This window comes from Vulpes lagopus, chromosome 10 (assembly GCF_018345385.1).
Source record: "Vulpes lagopus strain Blue_001 chromosome 10, ASM1834538v1, whole genome shotgun sequence".
Taxonomy (NCBI): domain Eukaryota; kingdom Metazoa; phylum Chordata; class Mammalia; order Carnivora; family Canidae; genus Vulpes; species Vulpes lagopus.
Genome location: NC_054833.1, coordinates 66,974,548 through 66,995,146, shown reverse-complemented (window position 1 = coordinate 66,995,146; position 20,599 = coordinate 66,974,548). Strand labels below are relative to the sequence as shown.

The 20,599-nt window shown below is 38.0% G+C and overlaps 1 protein-coding gene across 1 annotated transcript in view; it reads left to right on the top strand.

Annotated features, from left to right (window-relative positions):
- LOC121500914 (multidrug and toxin extrusion protein 2-like) overlaps window positions 1-7,158 on the top strand; it is a 64,478-nt gene extending 57,320 nt beyond the window's left edge. The window contains exons 15-17 of the mRNA XM_041773014.1: window positions 4,983-5,077; window positions 6,152-6,209; window positions 6,691-7,158. Coding sequence (XP_041628948.1) covers window positions 4,983-5,077; window positions 6,152-6,209; window positions 6,691-6,929 — 392 coding nt within the window. The 3' untranslated portion in view covers window positions 6,930-7,158. The remainder of the gene's footprint in view (window positions 1-4,982; window positions 5,078-6,151; window positions 6,210-6,690) is intronic.
- Window positions 7,159-20,599: the final 13,441 nt, after the last annotated feature.

The following is a 20,599-nucleotide window of genomic DNA, read 5'->3' as shown; positions in this document are numbered from 1 at the left end:
TTCGTAGTTTATGTTCAAATATCTGATGAACATTTTGGAAATGTTAAGTTTCTGGGGGCACCTGGGTGGCTTAGTCAGTTTAAGCGTCTGCCTTCAGCTCAGGTCATGATCCCAGGGTCCTGGGATCAAGCCCCGCATCGGGCTTCCTGCTCAGTGGGGAGTCTGCTTCTCTCTCACACACTGCATGCTGTTCCCTCTGCTTTGTGCTCTCTGTCAAATAAATAACATCTTTGAAAAATAAAAGGAAATGTTAGCTTTAGTTCAAGCATTTTTTAAAATCATTTTCCTTGATAGCTTTTACACATTTCTTGTTAATTTTAGCCCTGGGCAGGTACGCCGGGATGGCTCAGTGGTTTGACACATGCCTACGCCCAGGGCTTGATCCTGAGGTTCTGGGATCGAGGCCCACATCGGGCTCCCTGCATGAAGCCTGCTTCTCTCTCCACCTGTATCTCTGCCTCTCTCTCTCTGTGTCTCTCATGAATACATAAATTTAAAAATCTTAAAAGGATCCCTGAGTGGCTCAGCAGTTTGGCTCCCGCCTTTGGCCCGGGGCCCGATCCTGGAGTCCCGGGATCGAGTCCCACTTCGGGCTCCCGACATGGAGCCTGCTTCTCCCTCTGCCTGTGTCTCTGCCTCTCTCTCTCTCTCTCTCTCTCTCTCTCATAAATAAATAAAAATAAAATCTTTAAAAAAAATAAAAATAATAAAAAATAAATAAAAATCTTAAAAAAAAAATTAGCCCTGGACATCTTATCCTTTTGTTGCTATTGAGGTTTTCCCTTCCACTATGTAATCTAAGTGGTTGTTGTTTGTATGTAGGAGGGCTATTAGTTACTATTTGTGAATTTTGTATTTTGATACAATTTGGAATTCTTAATTGTAATAGCCTTCTGTTGATTCTCATGGCTTTTCCAGGTATACAGTCCTATCATCTACAAATAATTTTATATTGTCTTTACCAGATTTTATACTACTGATTGATTGATTGATTGATTTCTTTCTTTCTTTCTTTCTTTCTGCCTCTAGTAATATACGAAATTATTGTAGTAGTTGTAGAAATGCTTGTCCTTTTCAGGACTTTTATAAATAATGCTTCCAGTGTTTCTATAATAAATATCATGAAGGATTTGGGGCTAACATACACACACGCAAACACACATAAGTAAATATGTGTGTACATGATTTTTAAATCATGTTTAGGAAATATATATTAAGTCTATTTTTTTAGATATTTCCAACAAGAATGGTTGGGTATTTTCTCAAATACAATTATATGTCATAGGTTAAAAAATAATTTTACTACTTCTTTTCCAATTTTTGTGCCTTTTATTTTTATTTTTTGTGCCTATTCTGCAAGAACTTTTACAATAGGATTTAACATTATTTCTAAATTCTCTTACTTTATTTTTACTTTTAGTTTAAAAAGTAACTTTTTAGGGCATATGGAAATGAGCCTATAGTTTTTCTCCTTAGGTATATTATGATAAATGATATTAATTGCTTTCTTTATATTGAACAATCCTGGTTATTATGTGCTATTTTATTGGGCTGCTGGATTCTATTAATATCTTATTTAAGAATTTTTTGCAATGATGTAAGTAAGATTAGTCTGTAGTTATATTTTTTGTGTAATCTTTATTGGGGTTTGGTATTAATTAACGTTATATTCGTGGGACGCCTGGGAGGCTCAGCAGTTAAGCATCTGCCTTTGGTTCAGGGTGTGATCCCAGGTCCAGGATCGTGTCCCACATAAGGCTTCCTGCAGGGAGTCTGCTTCTCCCTCTGCCTGTATCTCTGCCTCTCTCTCTTTCTCTCTCTGTCTCTTATGAATAAATAAATAAAAACCTTTTTAAAAATTAATACTCTATTCCTTTCATAAAAAGAATTATATTTCTTTCCTTTTTGTGCCTTGGAACAATTTACATAGTATAGGAATGATTTGTTTTAGAAAGGTTTGGTGGAATTCTTCTATGAAACATGGAATTCTTCTATGAAACTGTTATGACCTCATCTTTTGGAGGAGTTTATCCTTTTTACAGCTTTTTCCATTTTGTCTCTGAAAAATCAGTCTGTTTAGATTTTTTTCTTTTTGGAGGTCACTTTAGCAAATTAATTTTTTTAGAAAGTTATTCATTATCAAGATTCTAAGTGTACAGAATTGTGCAAAATAATCTATCATGTGCTTTTGGGGTAAGTTGTTATACATGTGTTCTGCATATATATATACACATCTGTACTGTAGACTTCAGTAACAGTGAATTTTATTTTCTTTAGTGAAAAATTGTCTAATTAGAAGACTGACTAAATGCTGTAGTATGTATTCAAATAGGTTCTGTAAAGCTTTTATTTTTATTTTATTTGAGAGAGAGAGAGAGAGCAAGCACAAGTGGGGGACAGAAGGAGAGGAAGAAGCAGACTCCCTGCCGAGCAGGGAGGCCTCCATGGAGCTTGTCCCAGGACCCCAAGATCATGACCTGAGTGAAAGGTGGATTTGTTTAACTGACTCAGCCACCCAGGTGCCCCTCAAATAGGTTCTTTTGTTCTGTATCCAGTCAGTACATTTTTTTAAATGTAAAAATTTTGCATCAACCCCCATTTCTCTGTGAAATTTTAATCTTGGAGCTGTCATAAGAGTCTCTCTATGTCCACACAAACATGTGCTTAGTGTTTCTTATCTTGAATTTTTGGAAATGTTACTTGGTGGCTTAATGAATAACTGTTTTCAATGTCATCTCTCTTTTTAAAGACTGGTGGAGGCTGAGAGCCTATGGGGCATCTGATTAATGTCAGGCTGGGCTTCATCATTCTCTATTTGGGATGCACAACTGCCAGATACTTATTATTGTCTCATAGTGCTACCAAGCACTGCCCTAAACACTGGAGAAGGAGAATTTACCTAAGTTGCAAGAACCCCTGTTTTTAATAAGCTGCTGAGTTTTTACAATTCAAGTTTACTTAAAAAACAAACCGCGGCAATTGCACGACTCGGTATTTACCCCAAAGTTGCAGATGTAGTGAAACAGAGCAGCACCTGTTTCACTACAATATTCATAGCAACAATGTCCACAATAGGCAAACTATGGAAGGAACCAAGATGTCCTCTGACAGATGAATGGGTAAAGAAGAAGTGACTATATAAAATGGAATATTACTCAGCCATCCAAAAGGATGAATACATAACATTCACATCAATGTGGATGGAACTGGAGGATATTATGCTGAGTGAAATAAGTTAATTGGAGAAAGACAATTATCATATGGTTTCATTCATATGTGGAATATAAAAATAGTGCAAGAAACCATAAGGAAGGAGGGGAACCTGAATGGGGAAAAATCAGAGAGGAAGACGAACCATGAGAGACTCTTAACTCTGGGAAACAAACTGAGGGTTGCTGAAGGGGAGGTCCAAGGGGAAGAGGTCATTCGGTGATGGGCATCAAGGAGGGCACGTGATGTGATGAGCACTGAGTGTTATACTATATGTACGTAAATTTAAATTTTAAAACTGTGCAAAAAAACCCACAGAAACCTCTCTCTTATTAGAATCAAACACTCCTTTAAAATAAGATCTCCCTCTCTTTGTTCACTAAGATGCTTTTTATTATTGTACTTGGTAGGTGCTTGGGTTTGTTAAAAAGTACCTTTAAATTATTGAAATTTAATAGTATGGAAATTTAGGGAAAATTCATAAAATGTAAAGAAAATTAAATTACCTTTAATTACACTGCTGAGCACTAACATTGGAGGCATTCAGTGTATTTTATTCCATTATTATAAAATTGCTTTTATTCCAGTATGTTCTATTTTTCATAAATGCTGAATATGTAATCACCTTCTATACCACATTAGACACGTGGTTTTTAGTACCTCTGTAATATTTTCTTGTATCATTTCTTTAATACTTCCCTGATTGTGGAATTTAAATTGCTTCTCTTTATAAATCAGATTTGATGAGCATCCTAGGTGTATGAATTACTAACATCCCTGAATCTTTCCCCAGGATGGATTCCTAGGCATAGAGTTACCCCATAAAATGGTGTGAACAGTCAGTCTACCTACTTCTCAACTGAAAAGAAGCTTTGTTTAATTACCAGGAATCTTGTTTCATTACCTGGAGTCCACAGAGGACCAGCCTCAGTGTCCCTTGTCAGTGGGGGCCCCCACACATGGAATGAATGTGAATGGATGGACTAATTCTCACTTTATGCCACATTCCATCTCTAACCAAAGCAGCCTGCTTTGTGGTGAAATTGTTGATATGCCAGTGGATATTTTATATCCACTTTGGCCTATAATGGATATTTGACTAGTTTAAATAGTTTCTTCTCAGTAGATAGGCATTGTTTATATCTTTTTTTTTTTTTTTTGGACAGGTCCCTTTATAATCTCAGTAACCACACAGAGGTTGTTTCCCATTGGCTGGGACCCACCCTTCCCTCTCCTTCAGCCCCTGTCCTGGAGCTGTCACAACTGGATCCTCCCCTCTTCCACTGGGGAGAGCCACCTGCCCTTCTTGCTGACTCTGGGCTGTAGGTCACCATCACAGTGTTCAGTGACTTTCGTGACCCTTGGTGCCCTTCCAGCTATCACGTTGGCTGCCTTTTTTGGTGTCTGTTCCCCCAGGAGCATGTAAACTCCATGATGGCACCGATTTTGCCGCCTGTCCGGTTCTGTGTTCTAGCACTTACAGCAATGCCTAGTGCAAACAAAGCTGATACATAATTGTGAAATCAACATATAAGCAGCAGAGAGTTTAGTGGTGTTTTTACTGTTCATCAGCAGGTTCATTGCCGCTGATCAATCAATGGTAAACTGGAGTCTAATTCTGGTCCATAACTATGTACATTTTTAACTCAAGTTATTTTATTTTAACTGAAGTTAATTTAACCCTATGGATACAGTAATTTTGGAAGAATGTTAACATGAGAGGAACAGCATTGAAGAACATCTAAGCTGTGGTTCTCGTTCTGCATCCCTAGGTCTCTGGTCTGGATTGATAGTCTGTGTTTTCTTTCAAGCCCTTTTCTATTTGGTGCTCATCTGGAAGACAAACTGGGAGAGAGTTGCCGAGCAGGTAACCACGTGTCCCTCTGGAAGTCTGGCTCTTCCTTGTTCCCGTGACACTGGAAGGAATCTGCGAGGGTTGAAATGCTAAGGATGCCATTGGCAGCATGACCTGCTTGGATTCGTGCAAAGTGTCTGAGAGCTAGGGGCAGAAGGACATCGTATGTTAGCACATTTTCTTCTTAGTACAGAGTTCATTCAGGGTCTATGCACTAGAGTCAACCATGGCAGGCGTGAGCTTAGAAAATATCTTGCCTTTTTAGTATAAAAATGGGGGGGGGGTGTTTCCTAATTATACTGATTTGTTGTCTGTTTTCAGGCCTCTTCCTAGAAATGTTTTTGGTCCATATTTTCCTAAAAAGCAGTATGCTAAATGTCTATGATCAGAAGGAAATATTTGGAAGTGGAACCAAAACCTCCAGGGAGGGGAATGGGATCTTGACTCTGTGGGCATCTCTGTGTGAATGGCGAGCCCTTTTTGTTCTGTGGAGATGAGATGGATGGGAGTTTGGCATTACTGAGGATTGGGGGGGGCGGGGTGTTACTGATAAAGAGATGGAGGAGGAGTTTAGTGCACAAAGCCTCACTGTTTCAGTGTTGTCCTCCCCTCCCCCACCCTACCAGGTTTCACATGCCCTCAGTTTTCTTAATTGCAATGTATGAGGTCTTTCCAATCCTGGTGTAATTGATGGAGGGATAAATTTTATAGGACACACAGTTGGGCCATAAACCATCCTGTATATAATTACACCATTTGTCCTTAGACTTATTCTCTATATCAGTGCTTTGGAACACTGAAGTGTATGGTGGGGGGAATATATATATATATATATATATATATTAAATTTGCAACTGTAGGGACAAGTAGCTTTTTACATCATTGTTGTGAACTGAGCACAGGGGAGAATAGCAGTTGACCAGTGTTATGTTCTGTTCTCATTGGCGTTTCAGGACCAGAAAAGACTGTGTTAGATGTTAGAGCTCTTTAGCAGTGGTTTCATCAGTAGCTCCAGTGAAGTTTTAACAAGAGACTACTCACCTAACTTGACTTACCCTTTGTTTACTTAGTGACACTTGTTCTCAGGCACAGGTCCGAGCTGGGCTGAAGGGGATCATCAGAGAGACCACGCCGTCACCAGCAGGTAACAGACGACGTGGTCTATGGCCCTTGTGCCTCATGAGGCAGAAACCCAGTGTAGCCAGAGTTGCTTAGTTTATGAGATCCCGCCTCTGGCATGATAAATCTTGTCTCTGCCCTAATAACTGGGAAATAAGCTCAAGGTTCTCCTGAAATACTCTTTTTTTTAAAAAAAGATTTTATTTATTTATTCATAGAGATGCAGAGAGAGAGAGAGGCAGAGACACAGGCAGAGGGAGAAGCAGGCTCCATGCAGAGAGCCCAATGTGGGACTCGATCCCGGGTCTCCAGGATCACGCTCCGGGCTGCAGGAGGCGCTAAACCGCTGCACCACTGGGGCTGCCCAAATATTCTTAATGTAATTTCACTTATACCAGCTGATAATTGATAGTCATTGTTTACAATGTATTCTTATGTAACTTTCTATGATATCCCTCTGTTGAACCCTGTACATAAGTATGTACTCCACTCTTCTCTGCAATCAGATCTGCCTGTCTTGGAGAAAGAAGTAACCGATGGAGTCATTTTACCTGATATCATCACACCCGAGAGCCAGACCCTCCAATTAATGGTAATAGAAGAAAACAACCAGTATGCTGTGCCCACCATTGGGGATGTTTTGACAGTGAGCCAGTTGGTTTTCTATCGTGGAATAGCTCTAGCTCTTGCTGTTGCTGTTCTTTTAGCAGGAATTTTAATAAGGGTTTTCAATGACCGTGGCTAAAATAGAAGAATTATCAGCAGCCCACAAACCAGACATAAACCTACATGATATATGAAGCCTGGGAGGTGACCCTGTCACGTGGACAGCGGTTTTGCCCCCAGTTGCGGGTGGAAAGGATATCAGGATGCTTTCTTAGTTATCCCAAGAATCTGCACTATCCTATTTGAGATCAAGAAAGGAGTTAGAATTCTACATTTCTCCCAGATGTTAACCCTATCATGGTTTTTAAATCTGTAAATTTGATTTTCCCTGCTAGAAGTATTCTGTACACTTCTGTCAAATATCTTCCTTCTTTCAGGAAAGTTCATTGTCCTCTAAAATTGATTGCTGATCCAGTTTTGTTTGTATTTCTCTGTTAATGTATTTAATCTTATAGGTGGGTGTGTATTAAGTGCCTGTTCAAGTCCCATCTCAGGTATAGCCATATAAACTTTTATAAAATAAACATCTTAAAATTAAAAATGGTTGCTACTAATATTTGAGGGTATAACATCTATCTAAACCAAACTTCTAGTTTTGGGCCTCTGAGCACATTTTTGTGGCAACTTCCATATTAAAAAATCAAGCTCTGTTCTCTTCTGTGGCTCAGCTCCCCAAATGTTGCCCCCTCCCGGCAGATTTTTATTTTGTTTTTTATCTTTAAAAGATTTTATTGATTTATTCATGAGAGACACAGAGGCAGAGGGAGAAACAGGCTCTCTGGGGGGAACCCAATGCGGGACTCAATCTCGGGACCCAGGTGTCATGCCCTGAGCTAAAGACAGATGCTCAACCACTGAGCCACCCAGGTATCCCTCCATTTCTTTTTTAAAAAAGGTTTTATTTACTTATTTGAGAGAAAAACTTAAACACAAGCTGGGGGAGGGGTGGAAGGAGAGGAAGAAGAAGACTCTCACTAAGTAGGGAGCCAGCCTGGGGGTTCAATCCCAGGACCCTGAGATCATGACCTGAACCAAAGTGAGCTGCTTACCCAACTGAACCACTCAGGCACCCCTTGATTTTTATTTTAATTTAATTTCAATTACAAACGATGTTGAGCATCTTTTCATTGGTTTGTTGTCCATCTGTATATCTTTTTTGAGAAAGGTCTATTCAAGTCCTTTGCCCATTTTTAAATTGTTTTTTCTATTGTTTTATATATATGTGTGTCTTAATATATTAATATACCTTAGTATATTATTAATATATATCTAAGATATTAAGATATATTAATAATATACTATATAGTATATATACTCTTAATGATATACTAAGATATATCTTAATATTAAGACATATATAGATATATATAGTTGTAATACATACATACACACATTATGTATATTCTAGATACTAGACCCTTGTCAGAAGTAAAGTTTGCAAATATTTTCTCTCATTCTGTAGGCTATCCTTTCATTTTCCTGACAGTGTCCTCTGTTGCACAGAACGTTTGTAATTTTTTTTGAAAGGTAATTTTGATGAAGCTCAGTATATCTATTTTTTCTTTTGTTGCTTCTGCTTTTGTCATCATAAGAATCCATTGCCACATGATAAGAAAAAAAATGTAAGTACTCTTGGAATCTCAAAATGTTATAGAAGAATTTAAAAACAAAACAGAAGATTGTGTTTCCAGTGTGCTATGTCGGGAGGTTGGAAGTCCTCACCCCTGTCCTCAACCAAGAATTCTAGAACTTATTTCTAGTCTGTCACCTGTGACTCCAAATGTGTGTGATTTTTTACACCAACAACCAATTCTCCAAATCTCCCAACACCAACTGGAGGTCCAATGATTCAATTTAATTCTGACACTAAGTACCCAGAGTCAGCATCAGACTCCATAAACTAAGGGCTCAGACCCACAAGACTGACCCCAGTTTCAGAAGGCAATTGCAAGTGCAGGCCAACCAAACTTTTTCTTACCGACCAGCTGTCAATTGGGGGTTTTCATGACCCACTTCTTGGATTTGATAATTTGCTAGAACAGTTCACAGGACTCAGGAGGATGCTTTACATATGGCTACTGGTTTATTATAAAGGACACAACTCAGGAACAGCTAAACGGAAGAGATGCACAGGGGTGACGGCGCTCAGAGGTTCCATGCCCTTTCTGGGCATGTCACCCTTCTGGCACCTCAATGTGTTCACCAATCCAGAAGTTCTACAAATCCTGTAGTTTAGAGGTTTTTTTATTTTTATTTTATTTTATTTTTTTAAATTTTTATTTATTTATGATAGTCACAGAGAGAGAGAGAGGCAGAGACATAGGCAGAAGGAGAAGCAGGCTCCATGCACCGGGAGCCCGATGTGGGATTCGATCCCGGGTCTCCAGGATCGCGCCCTGGGCCAAAGGCAGGCGCCAAACCGCTGCGCCACCCAGGGATCCCTGTTTAGAGGTTTTTATAAAGGTTCTATTACATAGGTGTAATTGAATAAGTCACTGACCATTGGTCATCTCCAGCCACTCTCCCCTTGCTGGAGTCTGGGGTACAGGGCTGCAAGGTCCATCCCTCGGATCATCTGTTGGTCTTTCTGTTGACCATTCCAAGTCCTGAAGTCATCTAGGGAGCCCATCAAGAATAACTTTATTAGGATAAGCTCAGGTAAGGTTGAAAGGGGCTCATAATGAATAAGAAAAGATGCCCCTCTCACCCGTCACTGAAGAAATCCCAAGGAATTTAGAAGCTGTTGTATCAGAAACTGTGGACACGGATATCACAATATCAAAAGAAGAATAGCTGAACAAACTAAGTATCAACCACTCTTGTTAGATCCATCAGAGAACTAAGGTCACAAGGATAACTTCTTCCTTCCAAATTGAGGAGACAGGCAGATACAGCTTATTAGAGCAGAGGCAGATGGAGCCAGTAAGAGATATTGAAACTTAAATTGTCATTGACAAATTGCTGGAGGCTTAATGTGGTCAAGTTTATGGGGGTTTTGTCTTAGGTGGGCCCCATAAAATTCCATGAATTTTGTCTTCACGTTCTCAGGGAGAAAAATCCTTTCATGCTTCTATAGGAGATAAGGGAAATGGAACCATTTAAAAATATGTCCATAGGGGCACCTGGGTGGCTCAGTGGTTGAGCATCTGCCTTTGGCTTAGATTGTAATCCCACGGTCCTGGGATCAAGTCCCACATCAGGCCCTTCGGAGGGATCCTTCTCCCTCTGCCTGTGTCTCTGCCTTTCTCTCTGTTCTCTCATGAATAAATAAATAAAATATTTAAAAAAATAAAAGTATTCCCAGAGCATTCTGTGCTTTTTAACCAAAGCCTACACTCAAGGGAAACTATTTTACCAGAGGCCAACTACCATGGGTTTTATCAGAATCTAACCTGATGGAAGGGAAATACTAGACTTTAGCCCCACCAGCCTTCCACAAAGTGAAGCAAAATACCCAACTTCACCCCCTCTACCCTTCTTCTCTCTTTGTAGGGGATGGAGTGAAACTGAGAAGCATTCAGTAAAAGTATGAAGGGAACAGTCCAGAGACACATGCTCTTTAAAAGACTGAGACCTTATCATTCAACTATAGAACACTTCCCTCCCCCACACCTTAGCATCACATCCATGGAGCTCCTGTATAATACTAAGAGATTACAGCTGAAAGAATGACGTCTCAGACCTTATTTAGGAACTCTCTAGGAAAGCCCAAAGACAATAGGAGAGACAACATCAATGGGCCAGGGGTAATTTTAGCCCCTGGCAGCTATGGTCACAAAAACAATAGAGTGTATCTCCCAGGCCGATAAACCTAAAACCTCACATCAAAGACCTATTGACCTTAATTCCTTTTATCCAGTTCATCAGGCCCAGCTTTCAATGAGTAATTGTAAGGCATGCTTAAAGGCAAAACAGAATTTGAAGAGAGAAAGCAAGCATCAAACCAAACTCAGATATGGAAGAGATTTTGGAATTATCAGACTGGAAATTTTAAATAGGATTAATTGCTAAGGGTCTATTGGAAAAAGTGAACAACATGCAAGACCAGATGAGTAACGTAAACTAGAGAGAAATTCTAAGAAAGTATCAAAAGGAAGAGTTAGAAATAAGAACACTGACAAAACAAAAATGCCTTTTATGGGCTTTTTAGTAGACTAGATATGATCAAGGAAAAAATCAGTGAGTTTTTAGAGATATCAGTAGAAACTTCCTGTCTTAGCCTGTTCAGATGGCTCTAGCAAGTACCACAGACTGAGTAGCTTATAAGCAACAGACATTTACTGCATATAGTCCTGGAGTCTGGGAAGTCCAAGGTCAAGTTGCAAGCATGGTTTCATCCCATTGAGGACACTCTTCCTGGATCCTCACATGGTAGAAGGGACAAAGGATACCTCTGGGGCCTCTTTTAGAACACTAATCTCATCCATTCTCTTCCCAAAGGCCCTACTTCTTAATCTCATCATTCTTAGGGATTAGGGTTAAACATGAATTTTGGGGAGATTCACTATGCTGAGTGAAATAAGTCAATTGGAGAAGGACAGTCATCATATGGTTTCACTCATGTGAAATATAAGAAATAGCGAAAGGGATTGTAAGGGAAAGGAGGAGAACTGAGTGGGAAAAATTAGGGAGACAAACCATGAGAGACCCCTAACTGGGAAACAATGGGTTGTGGAAGGAGAGGTGTGGGGGGGAGGATGGGGTAACTGGGTGACAGGCAATGAGGAAGGCACTTGATGAGATGAGCACTGGGTGTTATACTACATGTTGGCAAATTGAATTTTTTAAAAATGTAAAAAATAAATAGGCTATATCACACAAAAAAAATGCAAAGAGAAAAAGAATGGTGAAACAGCATCCAAGAACCATGGGACAAATAGAAAAGGTGTAATGCGCAGTTAATGGTAATATCAGAAGAAAAAGAAGAACAGAAGAAATAGTTGACATTAACACCACAAATTTTCCAAAACAATGACAAACACCAAACTACAGATCCAGGAAACTTAAAGAATACCGAGTAAGAAAAAAAAAAAAAAAAAAAAGAATACCGAGTAGGATAAATTCCCCAAACTCTACACATAAGTATATTATATTTAAGCTGCAGAAAGTTGAATATAAGAGAAAATCTTGAAAAGCCAGAGGGGGAAAACACTACCCATAATAGAGCAAGCAGAAGAATTAGATCAGACTTCTCTGCAGAAACTAGGCAAACAAGAAGAGAGTGGAGTGCAATATTTAAAGTACTGAAAGTAAAAAGCCATCAACCTAGAAATCTGTATCTAGAGAAATTATCCTTCAAAAATGAAAAGGAAATAGAAACTTTCTCAGAAAAATAAAAGTTGAGGAAAATTATCATCAGTACACCTGCTTTGCAAGAAATCTTAGTTCTTCAGAGAGAAGAAACATGATATACATCAGAAACTTGGATATACATATACACCCAAGAAAGGAAGAGCCTTAGAAAAGAAATGAAGGGAAAATTAAATCTTTTTCTTCTCATATTCTTAATTGATCTAATGGAGGAAAAGTTTGTTGAAAATTATAAGAACAACAGTGCATTTGGCTATTTTAGCTTAAGGATAACTGAGTAACAGCAGTGTTACAAGGACTGGGAGGGAGTTATTGGGAATACTCTGTTATAAGGCATTTGCACTATCCTTGAAGTGTTATTTTATTTTAAATTTTTATTTATTTATGATAGTCACAGAGAGAGAGAGAGAGAGAGAGGCAGAGACACAGGCAGAGGGAGAAGCAGGCTCCATGCACCGGGAGCCCGACATGGGATTCGATCCTGAGTCTCCAGGATCGCGCCCTGAGCCAAAGGCAGGCGCCAAACCGCTGCGCCACCCAGGGATCCCTGAAGTGTTATTTTAAAGAGGAATTAGAGGGGTTGCCTGGGTGGCTCAGTTAATTAAGCATCTGACTCTCAGTTGTGAGATCAAGCCCTGTGCCGGGCATGGAGCCTGCCCTCCCCCAACAAAAGAAAACAAGAGGAATTAGATTCATTGTGTAAATACCACAAACACTAGGGTAACCACTAAAAATTTTTAAGAAAAAGTAGAATTGTTACGCTGGCAGAGGAAAGAAAATAGAATCATATAAAATACTCAAAATCAGGAAAGGCAAAAATAAAGTGAAGGAGAAAAATGAAACTACAAGGGCAGAAAGTAGAAAAAGTAACAAGATAGATAATTAATCCCATTATATGAATATTCACACCCTGACTATAAAAACAAACAGCATAAAAGGACACATCCTCAACATGATAAAAGCCTTAATGTGAAAAATTCACAACCAAAGTCAAGAGTGAAAAACTCAAAGCTTTTCCCCTAAGATCAGGGACAGGACAAGGATGCACATTTTCATCAGTTCTCCTCAGCACAATACTACAAAGTCTAACCATAGCATTAGGCAAGAAAAAGAAATGAAAAGGCACCCAAACTACAAAGGAAGAAGTAAAATTATGTACCTTCATTAGTGACAATGATCTTATATGTAGAAAACCTGAGATTCCCTGAAACTGTTACACCTATTAAATGAATTCAGCAAAGTTGCCAGATACAAATAAACCCATGTAATCAGTCCTTTATCTATATGCTGGCAATGAGTAATCTGAAAAGGAAAGTAGGAAAACAATCCCACTATATGATTGCATCAAAAAGGATAAAATATTTAGGAGTAAATTAACCAAGGAGGCAGAAAATCTTCTTCACCAAAGACTATAAAATGTTAAGACAAAAATAGAAAAGATATCTTGTGTTCATGGATTGGAAAACTTAATATTATTAAGATAGCCATAGTACTGGAAGTGATCTACAGGTATGATGTAGTTTCTATCAAGATCCCAAAGACATTTTGCAGAAATAGAAAAACCTAAAGACTCCTAACTCTGGGAAACAAACTAGTGGTGGTGGAAGGGGAGGGGGTGGGGGTGAATGGGTGACGGGCACTGAGGGGGGCACTTGACGGGATGTGCACTGGGTGTTATTCTGTATGTTGGCAAATTGAACACCAATAAAAAATAAATTTATTATTAAAAAAAGAAAGAAAAACCCATCATAAAATTCACATGGAATCTCAAGGGATCCAAGCAGCCAGAACATCTTGAAAGAAAACGAAGTTGGAAGTCTTACACTTCCTGACTTCAAAACTTAACTACAAAGATACAGTAAGCAAAACTATGTGGTACTGACAAAATGCCATATATACACCAATGGACAGAACTGAGACCCCAAATAAACCCTTGCATATATGGTCAAATGATTTTCAACAAGACTGCCAAGACCATTCAATGGTCTTGAATAAATGGTGCTGGAAAGCTCAGAAATCTGCATGAAAAAGAATAAAATTGGGCTAGAATTCAAACTGTTAAAAAAAAAAAAATTATATATATATATATATATATATATATATATGGGAAAATCTTTATAACACTGGTTTAGGCAACGATTTCTTAGATATGATACCATTTCAAGATATGGTCAAATGATTTTCAACAAGACTGCCAAGACCATTCAATGGTCTTGAATAAATGGTGCTGGAAAGCTCAGAAATCTGCATGAAAAAGAATAAAATTGGGCTAGAATTCAAGCTGTTAAAAAAAAAAAATATATATATATATATATATGGGAAAATCTTTATAACACTGGTTTAGGCAACGATTTCTTAGATATGATACCAAAGGGATAAGCAACAAAAGATAAATGGGTTGGGTTTCATCAAAATTAAATACTTTTTTACATCAAAAGATATTTTCAAGAGTATAAAAAGGCAACCCACTGAATGGAAGGAAATATTTGTAAATCCTATGGATAAAAAAAAAATCCTATGGATCAAGGGGATTAGTGTCCAGAATATATGAAGAACTTATACAACTCAACAGCAACAAGAAACAAACGGCCCAATTAAAAAATGGTCAAAAGAGTTGAATAGACATTTCTCTGTGAAAGATAAACAAATGGCCAGTCAACACAAGAGAACATTCTTTTTACATCACTAGTCATTAGAAAAAGGCGAATTAAAACCACAAGACTTCACACCATTTACAAAGACCATTCTAAAAAAAAAACGTAACGGAAAAAAAACAAGTGTTGGCAAGGATGTAGACAGGATGGAAATCTTGTGCGTTACTGATAGAATATAAAATGGTGTGGCCACTGTGGCAGATAGTATGTGCAGTCTTTATCAATGAAATATAAATTACCACATGATGCAACAATTCCACTTCTAGTTATATACCCCAAAAGAATTGAAAGCAGGGAATCAGAGACTTGTACTCCACTGTTCATAGCAGCATTATTTACAATAGCCAAGTAGAAGCAACCCAAACATCTATCAACAGGTAAGCAGATAAATAAATGTTGTATGTACATACAATGGAATATTAATCAGCCTTAATAAGGAATGAAATTTTGATATACGTTCTAACTTGAATGAACCTTGATAACATGATTCTAAGGGAAATAAGCTGTATAGGACCACTTTCTTATGCCACAGACAAAAATAAACTCAAAATAGGTTAAAGATCTGAATGTGAAACTTGAAACCATAAAAATCCCAGAAGAAAACATAGAAAGTTATCTCCTTGGCATCAGCCTTAGCAACATATTTTATGGATATGTCTCCTTGAGCAAGGGAAACAAAAGCAAGGATAAGCTACTGGGACTACACCAAAATAAAAAGCTTTTGCACAGCAAAGGAAATGATCAACAAGATAAAAAGGCAGCCTACTGAAGGGGAGAAGATATTTGCAAATGATATATCCAATAAGGAATTAAAATATATGAAGAGTTTATACAACAACACCAAAAAAGCCAAAGATGTGCAGAAGACCTGGAGAGATATTTTTCCAAAGAAGATAACCAGATGGCCAACAGACAATGAAAAGGTCCTCAGCATCACTAATCATCAAGGAAATGCAAATCAAAACCACAATGAGATTACATAACACCTGTCATAATGGTTAGAATAAAAAAAGAGGTAACAAGTATTGGTGAGGATGTGAAGAAAAAGAAACACTCATGCACTTTTGGTGGGAATGCAAACTAGTGCAACTACTGTGGAAAACAATATGGAGGTTTGTCAAAAATTTAAAAATAGAAATAACATATGATCTAGTAATACCATGGCTAGGTATTTACTCAGAACAAAACACTAATTTGAAAAGATATATGCACACCTATGTTTATAGCAGCATTATTTACATTATCTACAATAGCCAAGGTATGGAAACAACCTACATGTCTATCAATAGATGAATGGATAGAGATGTGATATAATGATGGAATATTGGAATATTGGATGGAATATTACTCATCCATAAAAAAGAATGAGATGCTACCACTTGCAGCAACACCACAAATGGACATAGAGGGTGTAATGCTAAGTGAAATAAGTCAGAGAAAGACAATTACCATATGATTTCACTTATATGTGGCATCTATAAAACAAAATGAACAACAACAACAAAAAATCCAGAAATACAGAGAACAAACTGATAGTTGCCAGTGGGAAGGTTGGTGGGGGGATGGGTGAAATAGATAAAAGGGATTATGAGTTGCAAAAAGAAAAATGAAATTAAATAAAAATTGGGAGGTGGGAGAAAGTGCAAGTTCTTTAATTTCCTGAATTTTCATATCAGTAGATTCTGCATAAGGTTGAAATATATGGTATAAATAAGCCTCCAACTTCTCTTAAATAACTTTTTAAAAAGATGTTTTATTTTAAGGTATATTTTAATTCAATAGTACCTTTTGTGATGAAACCTCACTTGAAATTCAGTAATTCAGTTTCACTTTGGTCTTTCTCTTTCATTGAATTTAAGTAAAATTAAATTTGCTTTTTAAAAAAAGCACTATAAAAAATAAAATAAAAACTAGCACTATAGATAATCCGTACTATTTATTTATTTATTTATTTATTTATTTATTTATTTTATTCATGATAGAGAGAAAGAGAGAGGCAGAAACACAGGAGGAGGGAGAAGCAGGCTCCATGCAGGGATCCCCTAATCCATACTTTATAATAGATTTATTTACTATCCATGTATGTATGTATGAGAGACGTCTGGCAGTAAATACAGTTATTTCCGAGATGAAGAATCTAGATTTTTTTTCTCTTCATACAATTCTATATTACTTAAAAATTTTAAATTATTGATGTCATTTTTACAAAACAACCATAAAGGGATGCCTGGGTGGCTCAGTGGTTGAGCATCTGCCTTCGGCTCAGGGCGTGATCCTGGAGTCCCAGGATCAAGTCCCACATCAGGCTGCCTCCATGGAGCCTGCTTCTCCCTCTGCCTGTGTCTCATGAATAAATAAATCTTTAAAAACAAAACAAAAACAACAATAAAGTTATTTCTTTATAAACAAAACTGACCCCTCCTTGCACTAAGAGAATATAGGAGAAGACCATGAAGTATTGAAGAATTTTTCAAGGTAGAAATTGTAGTAAACAAAAAGAAATGGAAAAAATTGTAATAGAAACATGAATTTAGACAAAAACAAAGATTATACCAGCATTCGGTGGTATAGAGGCATTCTCTATCTTCTGTTGACTCCTCAGTAAAGGTTTCACTCACAGCTTAATGAAGTTTCCTTAACACTTAGAAAGCCAGAGTGTCGCGGGGTGCCTGGGTGGCTCAGTAGGTTAAACCTCTGACTTTTGATTTTGGCTCAAGTCATGATCTCAGGGTCGTGAAGTCGAGCCCCATGTTGGGCTCCATGCTGAGTATGGAGCCTGCTTAAGATTCTCCCTCTGCTCCTCCTCCCCATTCTCGCCCATGATCTCTCTCTTTCTCTCTCAAAAACGGAAGGAAGGAAGGAAAGAAAGAAGGAAGGAAAAGAAAGAAAAAAGAAAGAGAACCAGATTGTCACAATGTGATTCCAATTTTCTTTTTTTAAGTGTATGTGACAGAGGTTCCCAAACTTTTTTGGCTCATGGCACTCTTTCAATAATTTTTTCATGTCACTCTCTAGTCCGAAAGAAATATTAAATTATGTATTAAACTAATAGTTCTTACTAATTAGTTCTAAGCAACTTAATAATTACTTATATCCTAACAATTTAGTAGCTATTTAAAGAAAATAATACATGTAAATGGAAAAAATAATGGGATTTTTTTGGTTTCATTATTAAATAACCACTATTACTTACTAATAGGATATTTGCACCTGCTGGGCACCACACAACTTCCCAAACACTTGAGAGGTGCTGGACACTGCCACTCTGTTTACTTATTTCGCCTTGATTTTCACACAGTAACAATGCAACTACTGAAAACCCAGTTTTGCAAGGATGTGACATCATCAAAAATATATATAATGCGATCTAACAGAACTGCAAAGTACCTTCAACTAATAGCCCGCACAGTGTCTGACAGATGTCGAGCATCATTCTGTTTCCCTTGAAAACTGAAGATATCTTGAAATATGCCTGTGAATTCACCGTTGTTCCCCAAGGCACCGTGGCCCAGGGTTCAGGGACCATGGGTATACAAAAAAAGGTGAAGATAATACAGTAGGTTAACAGTAGATGCTTCCAAGTGATGGTTAGTACAGATAGTTTTTACTTCTCTATACTTTTCTGTATTTCCTTAAAAAAATGATAGTGAAGTTGCATTACTTTTACAGTCAGGAGAAGCAAAAAATTAATTAGGCAGATTCCCAAATTTATTTTATTTTTTTTATTTATTTTTTTAAAGATTTTATTTATTCATAAGAGACACAGAGAGAGAGGGGCAGAGACAAAGGCAGAGGGAGAAGCAGGCTCCATGCACCGGGAGCCCGACGTGGGATTCGAGCCCTGGTCTCCAGGATCGCGCCCTGGGCCAAAGGCAGGCGCTAAACCGCTGCGCCACCCAGGGATCCCAGATTCCCAAATTTAAAGGACTATCAGGTGTTGTCAAGGACTTGAAATAATGGGAACTCTTACTAACTAATGAGAACGTCAACTTTCACAATCACTTTGGAAAAAATTTGTATTATCTAGTAAAATCGAAGACAAGTGAATAAAGCCTATTGAATTCCATTATTAGTTATAAACTCTAGAGAAAAGAGTCCACATATGTGCCATGGTGCATGTGCAAGAATATTCATTGCAGCACTGTTTGTAATAGCCCCAGGTAAAAATAATCCAGTGCTTGGCTATGGAGCAGGTAATTGCAGTGTATGTGTTCGATGAGATATTACACAGATGGAGCGAGGATTGAATTACTAATTCATGACTGATGTGAAGCTAAGCTGAACAAAGGAACAAAAGAATATATAAGACTGCCTCCATTTAACAAAGAGTAGAGTACATGAAAAACCAAAATACAAAATAGGTAGTATATGGAAACTAAAAACAAAGCAAGGGGCACTTGGGTGGCTCAGTGGTTGAGCATCTCCTTCAGCTCAGGGTGTGATCCTGGGGTCCCAGGATAGAGTCCCACATCGGGCTCCCCAGAGGGAGCCTGCTTCTCCCTCTGCCTGTGTCTCTGCCTCTCTGTGTCTCTCATGAATAAATAAAATCTTTTAAAAAAATAATAAAAATTTAAAATTTAAAAAAGCAACCCTTCATGAAAAGTTGAACAGCACTAAACCAGGCTTCCACTCGTCTCGTCAGCACCCTTTGCCCCCAACCACACTGACCCAGAGGAAACTCACTGATTTCTTCTGTAGCCTTGCAGGGTTTTTTCTTTTTAAGCAACGATAAGGAAATATGCTACCATTTCTTACACAAATGGTAGCATACACTGTGCATCATCTTGCTTTTTTTCATTTAACAATATATTCTAGAGATATTTCCATATCCTTAAGTGAGAGTTTTCCTCTTTTTCTTTTTTTTTTTTAAGTTTTTATTATGAGAGAGAGAGAGTGAGGGAAAGCACATGCAAAGGAAGGGCAGAGGGAAAAGCAGACTCCCTGCTGAGCAGGGAGCCGACATGGGGCTTGATCCCAGGACCCTGGAATCATGACCTGAGCTGAAAGCAGACACTTAACCGACTGAGCCACCTGCCCTTCTTCTTTTTTTTTTTTTTTCCAAATTTTAGAGCCACATGGCATTCCACAGTGTGGCTGTACCTTACAGTTTATTTAGCCAGCACCCTAGAGGTAAACAGTTGGATTATTTATAATCTTTTGCTACTGTAAATAGGGCTGACATTATATATTTATTGGTTTATTGTTTGCCTCATTAAAATGGCTCTTCAGGGCAAGACACTTGACTGTCCTGGTCACTATTCCAACTCGAAAGCCTAGAGGAGCCTGATATACAGTAGGCACATAATAGCAGCAGTTATTGCTGCATGCCCCAGAAGGGAATGCGTAACACCCTCCAATATTGCACTCCCTGTATTACCTACTCTTCTGGATTTCTCCACTGCTTGTGCTTTGAGTCAGAAGGATGGATGGTACTGCCCTTAATGAAGCAAGGGATAGGCAAGTCTGATAAATTCTGTTTCTCACATATAAACAGTGTCACACATTTCATGTCCTATGTGGTATTACACAGGTGGGCACATAGAGATATAATCCTCATAAACAGGACTCGCAGGGACAAATTGAATTGGTATTTTCATAATATTGCCAAAATACCTGTTTGTAAGGGGTATTGCTCCACCAGCAATGTATAAGAATCACTATATCCCCATAACCTTGCCAAAAGAATATGTCCAGAAACCTGGATTTTCACTGATTTGATAGGAAGAAGTGACATCAGAGTGCTTTTAATTTGCATGTGTCTTATTAGGAGTGACGTTGAGTATCA